Source organism: Oncorhynchus masou, unplaced genomic scaffold (assembly GCF_036934945.1).
Source record: "Oncorhynchus masou masou isolate Uvic2021 unplaced genomic scaffold, UVic_Omas_1.1 unplaced_scaffold_181, whole genome shotgun sequence".
Lineage (NCBI taxonomy): Eukaryota > Metazoa > Chordata > Actinopteri > Salmoniformes > Salmonidae > Oncorhynchus > Oncorhynchus masou.
In genome coordinates, this window is record NW_027016550.1 from 1512927 (window position 1) to 1526208 (window position 13282).

The 13282-nt window shown below is 52.3% G+C and overlaps 1 protein-coding gene across 2 annotated transcripts in view; it reads right to left on the reverse strand.

The window, feature by feature from the left end:
* Positions 1-13282, reverse strand: part of LOC135538761 (equilibrative nucleoside transporter 4-like) — a 47345-nt gene that overhangs the window by 3884 nt on the left and 30179 nt on the right. For both annotated transcript variants that reach the window (XM_064964670.1, XM_064964671.1), the window contains exons 8-10: positions 10471-10594; positions 7505-7692; positions 3819-4059 (exon numbers count right to left, since the gene is read on the reverse strand). In XM_064964670.1, the coding sequence (XP_064820742.1) occupies positions 3819-4059; positions 7505-7692; positions 10471-10594 (553 nt within the window). The remainder of the gene's footprint in view (positions 1-3818; positions 4060-7504; positions 7693-10470; positions 10595-13282) is intronic.

Sequence of the window (13282 nt, forward strand, 5' to 3'; positions counted from 1 at the left end):
CCTAGAGAGAACACCCCTGTTTTCACTACTCCATCAGCTAGAGAGAACACCCCTGTTTTCAATACTCCATCAGCTAGAGAGAACACACCTGTTTTCACTACTCCATCAGCGAGGGAGAACACCCCTGTTTTCAATACTCCATCACCTAGAGAGAGAACACCCCTGTTTTCACTACTCCATCACGAAGAGAGAGAACACCCCTGTTTTCAATACTCCATCACCTAGAGAGAGAACACCCCTGTTTTCACTACTCCATCAGCTAGAGAGAACACCCCTGTTTTCACTACTCCATCACCTAGAGAGAACACCCCTGTTTTCAATACTCCATCAGCTAGAGAGAACACCCCTGTTTTCACTACTCCATCAGCTAGAGAGAACACCCCTGTTTTCAATACTCCATCACCTAGAGAGAACACCCCTGTTTTCAATACTCCATCACCAAGAGAGAACACATCTCTTTCTCTGGGCAATTATATTATTATAAAAGTAATAATAATAATAATAAAAATATATCCCATTTAGCAGACGCTTTTGTCCAAAGCGACTTACAAGTCGGCTGGGGCCACTACTTTTACATATGGGTGGTCACAGTGGGAATCGAACCCACGACGCTTGGCGTTGCAAGCGCCATGCTCTACCGACTGAGCCACACAGGAAGTAGATCCACCCCTCTGCCTCACCACCCCTCTACCTCACCACCCCTCACCACCCCTCTACCTCACCACCCCTCTACCTCACCACCCCTCTGCCTCACCACCCCTCTACCTCTCCACCCCTCTGCCTCACCACCCCTCTACCTCACCACCCCTCTACCTCTCCACCCCTCTACCTCACCACCCCTCTACCTCTCCACCCCTCTACCTCTCCACCCCTCTGCCTCTCCACCCCTCTGCCTCACCACCCCTCACCACCCCTCTACCTCACCACCCCTCTACCTCTCCACCCCTCTGCCTCTCCACCCCTCTGCCTCACCACCCCTCTGCCTCACCACCCCTCTGCCTCACCACCCCTCTGCCTCACCACCCCTCTGCCTCACCACCCCTCTGCCTCACCACCCCTCACCACCCCTCTACCTCACCACCCCTCTGCCTCACCACCCCTCTACCTCTCCACCCCTCTGCCTCACCACCCCTCTGCCTCACCACCCCTCTGCCTCACCACCCCTCTGCCTCACCACCCCTCTGCCTCACCACCCCTCACCACCCCTCTGCCTCACCACCCCTCTGCCTCACCACCCCTCTGCCTCACCACCCCTCTACCTCTCCACCCCTCTACCTCACCACCCCTCACCACCCCTCTGCCTCACCACCCCTCTGCCTCACCACCCCTCTACCTCTCCACCCCTCTACCTCACCACCCCTCTGCCTCACCACCCCTCACCACCCCTCTGCCTCACCACCCCTCTACCTCTCCACCCCTCTACCTCACCACCCCTCTGCCTCACCACCCCTCTGCCTCACCACCCCTCTGCCTCACCACCCCTCTGCCTCACCACCCCTCTACCTCTCCACCCCTCTACCTCACCACCCCTCTGCCTCACCACCCCTCTGCCTCACCACCCCTCTGCCTCACCACCCCTCTACCTCTCCACCCCTCTACCTCACCACCCCTCTACCTCACCACCCCTCTACCTCACCACCCCTCTGCCTCACCACCCCTCTACCTCTCCACCCCTCTACCTCTCCACCCTCTACCTCACCACCCCTCTACACCACCACCCCTCTACCTCACCACCCCTCTACCTCACCACCCCTCTGCCTCACCACCCCTCTACCTCTCCACCCCTCTACCTCTCCACCCCTCTACCTCACCACCCCTCTACCTCACCACCCCTCTACCTCTCCACCCCTCTACCTCTCCACCCCTCTACCTCTCCACCCCTCTACCTCACCACCCCTCTGCCTCTCCACCCCTCTGCCTCTCCACCCCTCTACCTCACCACCCCTCTACCTCACCACCCCTCTACCTCACCACCCCTCTACCTCACCACCCCTCCACCTCACCACCCCTCCGCCTCACCACCCCTCCACCTCTCCACCCCTCTGCCTCACCACCCCTCTACCTCTCCACCCCTCTACCTCTCCACCCCTCTACCTCACCACCCTCTGCCTCTCCACCCCTCTGCCTCACCACCCTCTGCCTCTCCACCCCTCTACCTCACCACCCCTCCGCCTCTCCACCCCTCTACCTCTCCACCCCTCTACCTCTCCACCCCTCTACCTCTCCACCCCTCTACCTCACCACCCCTCTACCTCTCCACCCCTCTACCTCTCCACCCCTCTGCCTCACCACCCTCTGCCTCTCCACCCCTCTACCTCACCACCCCTCCGCCTCACCACCCCTCCACCTCTCCACCCCTCTGCCTCACCACCCCTCTACCTCTCCACCCCTCTACCTCTCCACCCCTCTACCTCTCCACCCCTCTACCTCACCACCCCTCCACCTCTCCACCCCTCTGCCTCACCACCCCTCTACCTCTCCACCCCTCTACCTCTCCACCCCTCTACCTCTCCACCCCTCTACCTCACCACCCCTCTGCCTCACCACCCCTCACCACCCCTCTGCCTCTCCACCCCTCTACCTCACCACCCCTCTACCTCACCACCCCTCTACCTCACCACCCCTCTACCTCTCCACCCCTCTGCCTCACCACCCCTCTGCCTCACCACCCCTCTGCCTCTCCACCCCTCTACCTCACCACCCCTCTGCCTCACCACCCCTCCACCCCAACACCCCTCTACCTCACCACCCTCTACCTCACCACCCTCTGCCCCACCACCCCTCCGCCCCACCACCCCTCTACACCACCACCCCTCTACCTCACCACCCTCTACCTCACCACTCTCTACCTCACCACCCCTCTACCTCACCACCCTCTACCCCACCACCTCTCTACCTCACCACCCCTCTACCTCTCCACCCCTCTACCTCACCACCTCATCACCTCTCACCACCTCTCTACCTCACCACCCTCTACCCCACCACCCCTCTACCTCACCACCCCTCTACCCCAGCACCCCTCTACCTCACCACCCTCTACCTCACCACCCTCTACCTCACCACCCTCTACCTCACCACCCTCTACCCCACCACCCCTCTACCTCACCACCCTCTACCTCACCACCCTCTACCTCATCACCCTCTACCTCATCACCCTCTACCTCACCACCCTCTACCTCATCACCCTCTACCTCACCACCCCTCTACCCCAGCACCCCTCTACCTCACCACCCTCTACCTCACCACCCTCTACCTCACCACCCTCTACCCCACCACCCCTCTACCTCATCACCCTCTACCTCACCACCCTCTACCCCACCACCCTCTACCTCACCACCCTCTACCTCACCACCCTCTACCTCATCACCCTCTACCTCATCACCCTCTACCTCATCACCCCTCACCTGCTAGTTCTCTCTGTTCCGGCGGGACCTTCCCAGCAGCCTGTATCATGGGGACTGACCTGTACCTCACCACCCTCTACCTCACCACCCTCTACCTCACCACCCTCTACCTCACCACCCTCTACCTCACCACCCTCTACCTCACCACCCCTCTACCTCACCACCCTCTACCTCACCACCCTCTACCTCACCACCCCTCTACCTCACCACCCTCTACCTCACCACCCTCTACCTCATCACCCTCTACCTCATCACCCTCTACCTCACCACCCTCTACCTCATCACCCTCTACCTCACCACCCTCTACCCCACCACCCCTCTACCTCACCACCCCTCTACCTCACCACCCTCTACCTCACCACCCTCTACCTCATCACCCTCTACCTCACCACCCTCTACCTCATCACCCCTCACCTGCTAGTTCTCTCTGTTCCGACGGGACCTTCCCAGCAGCCTGTATCATAGGGACTGATCCAAAGTAACCGTTGGTTACGCCCATGAGGAGAGAAAAGAGACAGGGCCAGGCGGGGTGGGACAGGGTTGGGGTGGAGGAAGGGTACACACACATCACCAACAGAGGGATGAAGACCACCCGCAGGCAGGAGAAGAGGAGCAGGTGACCCCCCGTCCACTCATAGGGCAACGCAGCCAGGATCTGGAAAGGGCAGAGGGCTTAGTGAGGCAACATCTGTATATCTATATCTATCTATCCATCATCCATCCATCCACCCACCCATCATCCATCCATCTACCTATCCATCCATCCACCCACCCACCCATCCACCCACCCACCCACCCACCCACCCATCCATCCATCCACACATCCACCCACCCATCATCCATCCATCTACCCTATCCATCCATCCATCATCCATCTACCCATCCATCCACCCATATACCCATCATCCATCCATCTACCTATCCATCCATCATCCATCCACCCATCCACCCACCCATCATCCATCCATCTACCTATCCATCCATCCATCATCCATCTACCCATCCATCCATCCATATACCCACCCATCATCCATCCATCTACCTATCCATCCATCATCCATCCACCCATCCACCCACCCATCATCCATCCATCTACCTATCCATCCATCCATCATCCATCTACCTATCCATCCACCCATATACCCACCCATCATCCATCCATCTACCTATCCATCCATCCATCATCCATCTACCCATCCATCCATCCATCATCCATCCACCCATCCACCCACCCATCATCCATCCATCTACCTATCCATCCATCCATCATCCATCTACCCATCCATCCATCCATATACCCACCCATCATCCATCCATCTACCTATCCATCCATCATCCATCCACCCATCCACCCACCCATCATCCATCCATCTACCTATCCATCTATCCATCATCCATCTATCATCCATCCATCTACCCAGCCATCTATCCATCATCCATCCATCCATCGACTGATCTATCTACCTCCCAACCTATCCATCCATCCATCTATCTACATTCCTACCATCCATCCATCTATCTATCTACATTCCTACCATCCATCCATCCATCTATCTACATTCCTACCATCCATCCATCCATCCATCCATCAATCTACATTCCTACCATCCATCCATCTATCTACATTCCTACCATCCATCCATCCATCCATCTATCTACATTCCTACCATCCATCCATCCATCTATCTACATTCCTACCATCCATCCATCCATCCATCCATCAATCTACATTCCTACCATCCATCCATCAATCTACATTCCTACCATCCATCCATCCATCTATCTACATTCCTACCATCCATCCATCTATCTACATTCCTACCATCCATCCATCTATCCATCCATCCATCCATCCATCTATCTACATTCCTACCATCCATCCATCCATCAATCTACATTCCTACCATCCATCCATCCATCCATCTATCTACATTCCTACCATCCATCCATCCATCCATCTATCTACATTCCTACCATCCATCCATCCATCAATCTACATTCCTACCATCCATCCATCCATCTATCTACATTCCTACCATCCATCCATCCATCAATCTACATTCCTACCATCCATCCATCCATCTATCTACATTCCTACCATCCATCCATCCATCTATCTACATTCCTACCATCCATCCATCAATCTATCTACATTCCTACCATCCATCCATCCATCTATCTACATTCCTACCATCCATCCATCTATCTATCTACATTCCTACCATCCATCCATCAATCTATCTACATTCCTACCATCCATCCATCCATCTATCTACATTCCTACCATCCATCCATCTATCTATCTACATTCCTACCATCCATCCATCTATCTATCTACATTCCTACCATCCATCCATCCATCCATCCATCTATCTACATTCCTACCATCCATCCATCTATCTATCTACATTCCTACCATCCATCCATCAATCTACATTCCTACCATCCATCTATCCATCTATCTACATTCCTACCATCCATCCATCTATCTATCTACATTCCTACCATCCATCCATCCATCTATCTACATTCCTACCATCCATCCATCTATCTATCTACATTCCTACCATCCATCCATCCATCTACATTCCTACCATCCATCCATCCATCTATCTACATTCCTACCATCCATCCATCAATCTATCTACATTCCTACCATCCATCCATCCATCTATCTACATTCCTACCATCCATCCATCTATCTATCTACATTCCTACCATCCATCCATCCATCCATCCATCCATCTATCTACATTCCTACCATCCATCCATCCATCTATCTACATTCCTACCATCCATCCATCCATCTATCTACATTCCTACCATCCATCCATCAATCTACATTCCTACCATCCATCTATCAATCTACATTCCTACCATCCATCCATCTATCCATCCATCTATCTACATTCCTACCATCCATCCATCCATCCATCTATCTACATTCCTACCATCCATCCATCCATCTATCTACATTCCTACCATCCATCCATCCATCTATCTACATTCCTACCATCCATCCATCCATCTATCTACATTCCTACCATCCATCCATCCATCTATCTACATTCCTACCATCCATCCATCCATCAATCTACATTCCTACCATCCATCCATCTATCTATCTACATTCCTACCATCCATCCATCCATCAATCTACATTCCTACCATCCATCCATCCATCTATCTACATTCCTACCATCCATCCATCCATCAATCTACATTCCTACCATCCATCCATCCATCCATCCATCTATCTACATTCCTACCATCCATCCATCTATCTACATTCCTACCATCCATCCATCCATCCATCCATCCATCCATCCATCCATCTACATTCCTACCATCCATCTATCTACATTCCTACCATCCATCCATCCATCCATCTATCTACATTCCTACCATCCATCCATCCATCCATCTACATTCCTACCATCCATCCATCCATCTATCTACATTCCTACCATCCATCCATCCATCTATCTACATTCCTACCATCCATCCATCCATCCATCCATCAATCTACATTCCTACCATCTATCCATCCATCCATCCATCCATCTATCTACATTCCTACCATCCATCCATCTATCTACATTCCTACCATCCATCCATCTATCTACATTCCTACCATCCATCCATCTATCTACATTCCTACCATCCATCCATCTGTCTACATTCCTACCATCCATCCATCTATCTACATTCCTACCATCCATCCATCTATCTACATTCCTACCATCCATCCATCTATCTACATTCCTACCATCCATCCATCCATCCATCCATCCATCCATCCATCCATCCATCCATCTATCTACATTCCTACCATCCATCCATCCATCTATCTACATTCCTACCATCCATCCATCTGTCTACATTCCTACCATCCATCCATCCATCTATCTACATTCCTACCATCCATCCATCTATCTACATTCCTACCATCCATCCATCTATCTACATTCCTACCATCCATTCAACCATCCATACCATCCATCCAGTTGTTCCAAACCTCTCCTCGGGGACCCCCATCCGTTCCAAACCTCTCCTTCTCCCCAAGGAGAGGTTTAAGAACACTGGACAAGTAAACTGACCTTGCCTACGAAGTCGGCCATGTTGAATGTGGCCATGATGAGTATAGGTAGCCACTCCCCCAGGGTTGGGTTGCGTATCTCTGATTCCAGACCAGGAAACAGACACAGAGTGATGCTATAGGTCACTGCTATAGACAACATGTAGGCCCAGATCACCCTGGCAACGATGTACCTGTGAAGAAACATATCTGAAGGGGGGGGAGGGGGGTGGAGAAGGGGGAGTGGAGGAGAGGAGGGGGGAGGGGAGGAGAGGAGGGGGAGGGGGAGAAGGGAGAAGGGGGGGGGTGGAGAAGGGGGAGAGGGAGGGGGAGAGGGAGGGGGAGAGGGAGGGGGGTGGAGGGGGAGAGGGAGGGGGGTGGAGAAGGGGGAGAGGGAGGGGGAGAAGAGGAGGAGGGAGTGGGTGTGGAGAAGGGGGGGTGGAGGAGAGGGAGAAGAGGAGGAGGGAGGGGGTGTGGGAGAAGGGGGAGGAGAGGGAGGGGCGAAAGGGAGGGGGAGGGAGAGGAAGGGGGAGGAGAAGAGGAGGAGGGAGGGGGGGGGTGGAGAAGGGGGGTGGAGGGGGAGAAGGGAGGGGGGTGGGTGGAGGAGAGGGAGAAGAGGAGGAGGGAGGGGGGTGTGGAGAAGGGGGAGGGGAGGGAGGGGCGAAAGCGAGGCGGGAGGAGAGGAAGGGGGAGGAGAAGAGGAGGAGGGGGAGAAGGGAGAAGGGGGAGGGGAGGGAGGGAGGGGGAGAAGGGAGAAGGGGGAGGGGAGGGAGAGGGAGGGGGAGAAGGGAGAAGGGGGAGGGGGAGGGAGGGAGGGGGAGAAGGGGGAGGGGGAGGGGAGGAGAGGGAGGGGGAGAAGGGAGTGGAGGGGGAGGAGAGGGAGGGGAGAAGAGAGTGGAGGGGGAGGAGAGGGAGGGGGAGAGAGGAGGAGGGAGGGGGGGAGAAGAGGAGGAGGGAGGGGGAGGAGAAGGGGGAGGGGAGGAGAGGGGGGGAGAAGGGGGGAGAGGAGGAGGGAGGGGGAGAAGGGAGAAGGGGGGAGAGGGAGGGGGTGGAGAAGAGGTGAGAAGAGGAGGAGGGAGGGGGAAAGGGAGAAGGGGGGGGGGAGGGAGGGGGAAAGGGAGAAGGGGGTGGAGAAGGGGGGGGAGGAGGGGGGGGGGAGGAGAAGGGGGAGGGGAGGAAAGTGAGGGGGAGAAGGTGGGAGAAGAGGAGGAGGGAGGGGGAGAAGGGAGGAGAGGGAGGGGGAGAAGAGGAGGAGGGAGGGGGAAAGGGAGAAGGGGGGGTGGAGAAGGGGGAGAAGAGGAGGAGGGAGGGGGAGAAGGGAGTGGAGGGGGAAGAGGGAGAAGGGGAAGAGGAGGAGTTGGGGAGGGAGAAGGGGGAGGGGAGGAGATGGAGGAGAGGGAGGGGGAGGAGGTGGAGGGGAGGGAGGAGGGGTGAGAAGAGAAGAGAGGGGGAACGAGGGAAGAGGAATGCTGTTTGTATCCGTAGTGTACAAACATTGGGTAGAATCATTGTGTTTACAAGCACACTACTCATTCGACATTACAGTTTCTCTCGATCGCTAAGACACTTTGAATGAAACTGGGGTGGAACTGATCTCCATCACAACCTAATGAGCACTATGACAGTATTACTTGGTGATAAACTCTAAGTCATTTCTCTTTGTTTTCACACACAATGCAAATGCTAAGCACATTTTTTCCCCAAAACAGTAAACACAACTCTCTACAAAAAATGCAAAACTTGAGCAAAATGATGTCAAACCAAATTAAAACATTTGGTCACAGCTGATACAATTTTTTTTAATCTCCCATGAACCTCTTCTGCACATGTGCAAAACTTCTTTGCACAATTATTCAATCAGCAAATCATTCTTGCATAAAAGAGGTCACCTCTGAGTTGCTGTTGGCAAGACAGGACCAAGTCAGAGGCTGAGGGCTGTTTATGTACTGCCACAGACAGATGCTGGCACGAAGACCGCACTCAGTCAGCTGTGTGAGGAAATAAGCAAACAGGAAACCGCTCACCCAGAGGCGGCGCTCCTAGTGGCCGGAGACTTTAATGCAGGGAAACTTAAATCAGTTTTTACCAAATCAAATCAACATGTTAAATGTGCAACCAGAGGTAAAGAACTCTGGACCACCTTTACTCCACACAGAGACACATACGAAGCTCTCCCTCGCCCTCCATTTGGCAAGTGACCATAATTATATCCTCCTGATTCCTGCTGACAAGCTCAAATTAAGGCAGGAAGCACCAGTGACTCGGTCTATAAAAACATGGTCAGATGAAGCAGATGCTAAGCTACAGGACCGTTTTGCGGCACAGACTGGAACATGTTCCGGGATTCCTCCCAATGGCATTGAGGAGTACACACAGTGACTGTACGTACATACCCCAACCAGAAGCCATGGATTACAGGCAACATTCGCACTGAGCTGAAGGGTAGAGTTGCCGCTTTCAAGGAGCGGAACTGTAACCCGGAAGCTTACAAGAAATCCTGCTATGTCCTGCGATGAACCATCAAACAGGCAAAGCGCCAATACAGGGCTAAGATTGAATCGTACTACACCAGCTCTGATACTCATCGGATGTGGCAGGACTTACAAACCATTACAGAGAAAAAAGGGAAGCACAGCCACTAGCTGCCCAGCAACACGAGCCTACCAGATGAGCAAAATCACTTATATACTCGCTTCGAGGGAAGCAAAACTGAGGCATGCATGAGAGCAGCAGCTGTTCCGGACGACTGTGTGATCACGCTCTTCATAGCCGACGTGAGTAAGACCTTTAAACAGCTCAACATAGACAAGGTTGCGGGGCCAGACAGATTACCAGGACGTGTACTGCGAGCATGCACTGACCAACTGGCAAGTGTCTTCACTGACATTTTCAACATGTCCCTGATTGAGTCTGTGATGCAGACAGACAGACAGACAGACAGACAGACAGACAGACAGACAGACAGACAGGTATAGATGTGGTTGTTACCTCGTAGTCCAGGCCAGCTTCTCCGGATCTTGTCTTTAGGGACTCCAAACCGAACGTACGTCCCTCCTGTGAACTCATCTGTGACATCATCAGATGGCGACGTTGTCGCCACCACTCCGTTACCCTGAGATGAGACAAACACTTCATAGCCTCCTTGTCTCCTTGTCTCCTCTCCTCTCCTGGTTTCCTCTGGAGTGAATAATCAAGGGTCAGGCTATCACCTGAACCCCAACGTGTCAGGTCAACCAGGTCCCGTAGATATTTAGGGATGATTTACAGAGGGAAATGATCGTCTATGATGGTCTTCGTGTGTGTGTGTGTGTGTGTGTGTGTGTGTGTGTGTGTGTTCAGCAGGTTGACGTAACCTTGTTTCAGTATGTAGGAGATGTAGTCAGAGCGATGCATGTGGCAATATGCCGAAATTCCATTAGTAATATAGAGACACACCCCCTCTCATTTCTGCTCCATAAGTTGCAGCAGGGCTCCAGGCCAGAAGAACCACTCTACCTGATTATCCCACCACTCTACCTGATTATCCCACCACTCTACCTGATTATCCCACCACTCTACCTGATTATCCCACCACTCTACCTGATTATCCCACCACTCTACCTGATTATCCCACCACTCCACCTGATTATCCCACCACTCTAGCTGATTATCCCACCACTCTACCTGATTATCCCACCACTCTACCTGATTATCCCACCACTCTACCTGATTATCCCACCACTCTACCTGATTATCCCACCACTCTACCTGATTATCCCACCACTCTACCTGATTATCCCACCACTCTACCTGATTATCCCACCACTCTACCTGATTATCCCACCACTCTACCTGATTATCCCACCACTCTACCTGATTATCCCACCACTCTACCTGAATATCCCACCACTCTACCTGATTATCCCACCACTCTACCTGATTATCCCACCACTCTACCTGATTATCCCACCACTCTACCGGATTATCCCACCACTCTACCTGATTATCCCATAGAACCACTCTACCTGATTATCCCACCACTCTACCTGATTATCCCACCACTCTACCGGATTATCCCACCACTCTACCTGATTATCCCATAGAACCACTCTAACTGATTATCCCATAGAACCACTCTACCTGATTATCCCACCACTCTACCTGATTATCCCACCACTCTACCTGATTATCCCACCACTCTACCTGATTATCCCACCACTCTACCTGATTATCCCACCACTCTACCTGATTATCCCACCACTCTACCTGATTATCCCACCACTCTACCTGATTATCCCACCACTCTACCTGATTATCCCACCACGCTACCTGATTATCCCACCACTCTACCTGATTATCCCACCACTCTACCTGATTATCCCACCACTCTACCTGATTATACCACCACTCTACCTGATTATCCCACCACTCTACCTGATTATCCCACCACTCTACCTGATTATCCCACCACTCTACCTGATTATCCCACCACTCTACCTGATTATCCCACCACTCTACCTGATTATCCCACCACTCTACCTGATTATCCCACCACGCTACCTGATTATCCCACCACTCTACCTGATTATCCCACCACTCTACCTGATTATCCCACCACTCTACCTGAATATCCCACCACTCTACCTGATTATCCCACCACTCTACCTGATTATCCCACCACTACCTGATTATCCCACCACTACCTGATTATCCCACCACTCTACCTGATTATCCACCACTCTACCTGATTATCCCACCACTACCTGATTATCCCACCACTCTACCTGATTATCCCACCACTCTACCTGATTATCCCACCACTCTACCTGATTATCCCACCACTCTACCTGATTATCCCACCACTCTACCTGATTATCCCACCACTCTACCTGAATATCCCACCACTCTACCTGATTATCCCACCACTACCTGATTATCCCACCACTACCTGATTATCCCACCACTCTACCTGATTATCCACCACTCTACCTGATTATCCCACCACTACCTGATTATCCCACCACTCTACCTGATTATCCCATAGAACCACTCTACCTGATTATCCCATCACTCTACCTGAATATCCCACCACTCTACCTGATTATCCCACCACTACCTGATTATCCCACCACTCTACCTGAATATCCCACCACTCTACCTGATTATCCCACCACTCTACCTGATTATCCCACCACTACCTGATTATCCCACCACTCTACCTGATTATCCCACCACTCTACCTGATTATCCCACCACTCTACCTGATTATCCCACCACTCTACCTGAATATCCCACCACTCTACCTGATTATCCCACCACTACCTGATTATCCCACCACTACCTGATTATCCCACCACTCTACCTGATTATCCACCACTCTACCTGATTATCCCACCACTACCTGATTATCCCACCACTACCTGATTATCCCACCACTCTACCTGATTATCCACCACTCTACCTGATTATCCCACCACTACCTGATTATCCCACCACTACCTGATTATCCCACCACTACCTGATTATCCCACCACTCTACCTGATTATCCCATAGAACCACTCTACCTGATTATCCCATAGAACCACTCTACCTGATTATACCATAGACCACTCTACCTGATTATCCCACCACTCTACCTGATTATCCCACCACGACCTGATTATCCCACCACTCTACCTGATTATCCCATAGAACCACTCTACCTGATTATACCATAGACCACTCTACCTGATTATCCCACCACTCTACCTGATTATCCCACCACTCTACCTGATTATCCCACCACTCTACCTGATTATCCCACCACTCTACCTGATTATC